The sequence below is a fragment of the Hipposideros armiger genome, unplaced genomic scaffold (assembly GCF_001890085.2).
Source record: "Hipposideros armiger isolate ML-2016 unplaced genomic scaffold, ASM189008v1 scaffold_857, whole genome shotgun sequence".
Lineage (NCBI taxonomy): Eukaryota > Metazoa > Chordata > Mammalia > Chiroptera > Hipposideridae > Hipposideros > Hipposideros armiger.
In genome coordinates, this window is record NW_017732207.1 from 644,144 (window position 1) to 650,147 (window position 6,004).

The 6,004-nt window shown below is 38.0% G+C and overlaps 1 protein-coding gene across 3 annotated transcripts in view; it reads left to right on the forward strand.

Moving 5' to 3' along the window:
• Positions 1 to 4,879, forward strand: part of LOC109374692 (extracellular matrix protein FRAS1-like) — a 320,228-nt gene extending 315,349 nt beyond the window's left edge. Inside the window, exons 30-31 of one of the 3 annotated variants that reach the window (XM_019629460.1) lie at positions 2,970 to 3,178; positions 4,798 to 4,879. In XM_019629460.1, the coding sequence (XP_019485005.1) occupies positions 2,970 to 3,178; positions 4,798 to 4,815 (227 nt within the window). In that variant the 3' untranslated portion in view covers positions 4,816 to 4,879. The remainder of the gene's footprint in view (positions 1 to 2,969; positions 3,179 to 4,797) is intronic. The other 2 variants (XM_019629458.1, XM_019629459.1) reach the window with 2 other exon arrangements.
• Positions 4,880 to 6,004: the final 1,125 nt, after the last annotated feature.

The window sequence follows — 6,004 nt, forward strand, 5'->3', positions numbered from 1 at the left end:
TATGTATATATATATGTGTGTTATATATGCTCATAATGAGACATTATGTAGCTATCAAAAATTAATGTTTTCAAGAATGTTTAGCAAAATACCATAGTATTATGGTCAGTAAAAAATTTAGAATACACAATTGTATATAAAGTTTGACATGCATGCATAGGAAAAATGATTAAATTAAAATGCATCAATATGTTAACTAATTTCCAGGTAGTGAAATTCTCGATGATTTTTTATTTCTTATGTTTATTTTACAGCATTTTCAAGATTGCTTAAAATGACTATGTACACTTTTTATAATCAGTAAAAATTAATATTAAAGTACAAGCAGCAGAATGAAAATTGTAATGCAGGAGCAGATAGAATTCAAAGATAGATGGTTTAAAGGAGGGAAAATAAACACATGCAGACATGCTCTGCCCAACAGAGGCTCACTGGTATGACATTTCTTTCCAGGTGTCTAGTGCCACAGATGTCCACACCCACCTGGACAGCCAGCTGTTCAACATCGCGATCTTACCACAGACGCCTGAAGCGTCTCAGCTCTCTCAGGGAGCATCTCTCCATATGACTGTGAGTGGGATGGGAGGGCTCATGGTTTCCGCTTGGGGGAGGCACGCTGACAGGATTTGATGGAGTGCCCTGTTTTTGTATCTGGTGAATGCCCTACCCAGAAAGCAGACAATACCAGCGCTGTAAACACATTTATTGTTGACTTAATAAAGAAGCTTGCAATTTCCAGAGTGAAAGGAAAGTTACATGGAATCCACTTCGATCTCTCACCCATTACTGCTGTCCTTTACACAGCATCGCAAACAGTCACAGGGCTTCTTCTTGAGTGGTTGGAAGGAATTTCAGGCTTATGTCTGTTTAATCAGTACCATTTGGGTATGATTATTTAGCCAGTGATAGCTCCACCTAGCTGGAGAAACTGTTATTCCATTTTTTAGAAGCCCTATTAGAAGTTTCCTTTCTATTATAAAACTTTCCTGGAGAAGGTGATGTTTATGCTGAATCCAGAGAGGTAAGTAGAATTATCCCATTGAAAGTTGTTTTATGTTGTTGTTGTTTTTAAAGATTTTATTGGGGAATTGTGGGAGGGGAACAGCATTGGGGAATCAGGGAAGGTGAACAAACAAGTTGCTGTCCTTTTGTTCTTCAGTCTAGTTGTGGAGGATGTTGCTTCACTGGCCCATGTTGGTATTGTGATCATTGTGCTCTTCCCAGGGGAGATCGGTCACCAGCCTTTGGATGGCCANACACACACACACACACGGGTAGAGAAGCTTCTTTCATATTTATTGTTAGATGCATTTTCACCAGAACAAAGTTTCTGTTTTCAGCAGTTTATCCATTGTCCTGTTTGGTCTTCACTTGAAGGCATATGTGTATTCTCCTTGTGAAATTTTAATTGTTTCTATAACACCTCTGTATTTGCAATCTCACTTTAAAAATATAGTAGCTTCAGGTGAAGAATAAGCAATAGGAACAGATTGGTGTTGGTGGCAGTGTTGTTTAGATTTAGATTTCCTTGCTTCAATTCTAATAAAGCTTAGAGAATGAAAGGCTAGAAAACACGATCAGTTATTTATCGGGGTAAATATTGGCCTGTGAACACAAAACAATCATGATTGCTAACAGAGTTTTATGACCAAGAATATGAGCTTCGAATTCAAATCCCAGCTCCTCCACTGATCATTTGTGTGACCTTCAACAAGTTATTGAACTGCTCTGAGCCTAAAGAGCTTTGTCTTTAAAATGGAGATGAGAATAGCATCTTCAGAGGATTAAATAACATAACAATAAGGATAGCCAACATTCTTTTTTTACACCTATGAAGTGTGGACTATTATTCTCATTTACCAGTGAAAAACAAAGGTTTATGGAGTATAAATAAGTGAGCTCACACAACTGGTTGAGGTGAAGCTGAGTTTAAACCACCACATAAAGTGCTTCATGCCATGCCAGCCATAAACTTTCCAGTGTTAGCTATTATTATTCTTTTGTTTGTTTGTTTTTAAGATTTTTATTGGGAAATTGGGGAGGGGAACAGTGTTGGGGAATTAGGGAAGGGGAACATTGTGTTTTTCCAAGACCCATCAGCTCCAAGTCAAGTTGTTATCTTTCAATCTTAGTTATGGTGGGCGCAGCTCAGCTCCAAGCCCAGTCACCACTTTCAGTCTTAGTTGTAGGGGTGCGCAGCCCACCATCCCATGAGAGTATCAAACCAGTAACCTTGTTGCACACTGAGCCATCTGGCCACCCATTGGCATCTTGCGGCTGCTCAGCTCAAAGTGCCATGTTCAATCTTAGTTGCGGAAGTGGGGACGGGGAGCCCAGCCCACCATCCCATGTGGGAGTCTAACCGGCAACTTGTTAAGAGCATGTACTCTCACCAGCTGAGCCATCCTGCCACCTGTTGGCAGCTCAGCAGCAGCTCAGCTCGGATTCAGCTCACTGGCCCATGTGGGAATCAAACCAGCTACCCTGTTGCTCAGAGCTCGTGCTCTAACCAACTGAGCCAGTCGGTTGGCCCCTAGCTATTATTATTTTCGTTGTACAGAATTCTCCCAAGGATAACTTTCTCTGAATTTTTTCTAATTTTCCATTGTGTTTACACCAAACACTTTCTGGTTAGAAAGCATTTTATGTTCACAGAAAGGGTAGAAATGCATATTCATTCAAAGCTCAGTATTTGAGGATTTGTTTGCAGTGTTCATGACTTATGTAATTTTAATAGATACAAGTCAGTAACTTTATGCATGAGTTGTCTTTGAATGACTTTTAGTTCTTTTAGCTGAAGGACTAGGAATTTTATATCTAGTAGTGGATCCGATAATATCTGTTGAATTCTGTGTTAATGTTCTTTCCTTCACCTTAGATAAGAGTAAAGAAGTACCTCATTTCTTTTCTGTTAAAAAAAAAAGTGGTAGAAAAGGAGATGAGAGCTGACTTAATTTTACTTTTCCCAGGGATCCTCACTAACCATGTGGCTTTCGTAGGGGAGGTGGTCCTTCTGGTTAATATGCCTGCAGACAGCCCTACTGATGAAGGACAACACCTGCCTGATGGGAGGACAGCAACCCCCACCAGCACCTTCACCCAGCAAGACATCAATGAAGGCATCGTGTGGTACAGGCACTCAGGAGTCCCAGCCCAGAGTGACTCCTTCCGCTTTCAGGTACCCTCTGCTTCCTGACTTTTCTGATGCCCAGATGGTCTGATGCAAACCATCACCTTTATTTATAAACAACTCAGGTAGTTTTCTGTGATTGCCTAGAAATCACATTTGGGGGATGAGAAAAATGTAATTAACAGCATTGAGAGATTTTTTTTTTTAATCTGTTAATTCAATCATATGGCTATCTCCTCAAGCAGAGTCATTCCACTGCAAAGAGGTTTATAATAGATAGTGGCTAAAGTGTTTAGAATAAAAACCTTTCCAAAATATTAAAATGCCATATGGAGGGGAAAATCTTATTTTTTTCAAATGTTTTTGGAACATTTATCATCTTATGATAAAATCATGGACTTGGCAGCCAAACCCAAGGTTTATATATCAGTTCTGTAATGTATTAGCTGTACAACTTGGAGAAAATCACTTGGGCAAATGCTTGTTGCTTCAGTTTCCTCATCTATAAAATATAATTATTGTAAGGATTTCATGAGTGAATGCATATAAAGCAATTAGAATACTGCCTATCACTATGTAAGGGTCTATTATTATCATTTATGAAGATTGGTCAAATACCTGTGCTATAGACTGAGTGTTGGTGCTTCCCCAAAATTCATGTGTTGAAACCCTCCCCTCCCGTATTTAATGGCATATGGAAGTGAGATATTTGGTAGGTGATTAGGATTAGATGATGTCATGAGGGTTGTGCCCTCATGAATGGGATTATTACACTTATAAGAGTCACAAGAGAGCTGGCTCCCCTTCTCTGCTCCCTGCCATGGGGCTACAATGAGAAGATGGCAGTTTACAACCCAGAAGAAAGCCCTCACTAAAACCTGACCATGCTGACACCCTGGCCTCAGACTTCCAGGCTCCAGAGCTATGAGAAATACATTTTTGTTGTTTATAAGCTACCCAGTCTATGGTATTTTTGTTACAGTAGCCCAAGCCAACTAAAACAACCAGACCATAAGGAGGCTGTCAATAAACTAAAGACTTTATACTTCAGTATAAAGAAATTATACTGAGCTATTATGAAATATAATTAGAAATTTATAATGAAAGGGTAAACAGAAAATTCAAACCGTTTGAAATTGTTTAAACAAGTCTCCCAAATAATTACTAGTTCTAAAAGGAAATCAAAATGGCAAACTCTTAAGAAATATTGATGAGGAGGAATTAAATTATCCTAATTTAAATGATGTGGACAAAAAAACTACTCAGAATAAAATTGGTGATTTAAGCTCTTATTGAGCAGAAAAGCATGAAAATAAAATAAATATTTAACTCAAGAAGCTAGAAAACCACAAGGGAAGTATAAGGAAAGCAAAAGGAAGAAATTAATAGAGATAGAGAATTGATTAAGTATAAACTTCTAGAATTGATAAATGAGTACAAAACCTGATTCTTTGGAAAAACCAATAAAATTAGGCAAACCTCTGTGAAGGACAATTTGGAACTAAAAAATTGAGCAGAAATACAAGGAATGAGGAAGTATGAATGAGAAAGTGTATTTAAGCATGGAAAGAATTTGGGACAGTGTGGAGAAAATATACAGAAGCACTCACAATGATCAGGCAAAGCAGTGTCCCATTCCTTCTAAGTCTGAGACTTTTCCTTTGTAGGAATCCAGCTGGGAATAAACTACCACAATCGCTCACCTTGTTAAAATTATCATCCATTCGACCTCTGATGTCTTGTGTGCATATCTTCATCGCCTGACTAAATTGTATTGTATAAAAGATGCGCCTTTCCGGAGAGCACGTTGAAATAAACTTGGAAACCATTAAAATAAGATTATACTGAGCACACTAAATGTCCAATGAGTGAGGAAACATGTGCCCTTTGCCCGAGTTAACTTTTCATTTTCAGCACCCGGGCACTCAGCAGCCTTCAAAAAATGAGTCAGGATGGAGGCAAAGACCTCAATCAAAAGAAACCTCAGCAAACTGGAATCCTCAGATCTATCTTTGCCTCATAGGGTGTCAGGAGGAAGAGCATTATCAATATGGAGCATTTCCCTGGAGAGGGATTCTCAGCACCTGCCCAGAATGATATTTGATTGCTTTTGCAAGTTGGTTACTAAGTGGGTAATTATAAAATAATAGCAAAGTTACAAATTTTTTTTTTAAAAAAAAGCTTGCTTGAGTTTAAGTCATCCAGCTGGACATCATTACAGTATGGATTGCGAGTGACTTGGTTTGCAAGTGTTCCACAAGACGAGCAAACATTTCTAACACAGTAATGCCTTGGTTTGCAAGCACAATTTGTTCCAGAAACAAACTACTTGTATTGAAAGACATCGCTTGTTTACCATGTTAAAATGTATTATAAATGTTTGTTCATCTTGCAGAACACTCGCAAAACATGTTACTCACAAACAAAGGTATTACTGTACTTAGAATAAGTGGTTCTCTTTGAAGAGTCTTCGCATGTTTTGTTCAGTGTGTTTAGAACTTCTAGTTGAAATTTCCTTCAAAATCTATGAGATATTCTTCAGAATATCCTCAATAGTGACAGCATAACCTCCCTTGGAGTAGATTATAAAATTTAACCAAGTATAGCCAAAGTCATTCAGAATCATGTCTGATATGAAGAAGAGTAGCAATTATTTTTGGTTAAAACGGACTAATTATGAAGTACCAAATTCAGTTTTCTTACGTGGTTTCTGAACTCCCTCTGAAGGCATTCCAAAAAGTGCATTTTAAACACTGACAGCATCTTTATTGCAAGCATGAAACAACTCTAAGATAATGTTCTCTTAGATATAAAAGGTTTGGTGTGTGTTTGTTTTTAAAGTCTCATTGTTTTATAGGCTTACCTCATATTTTG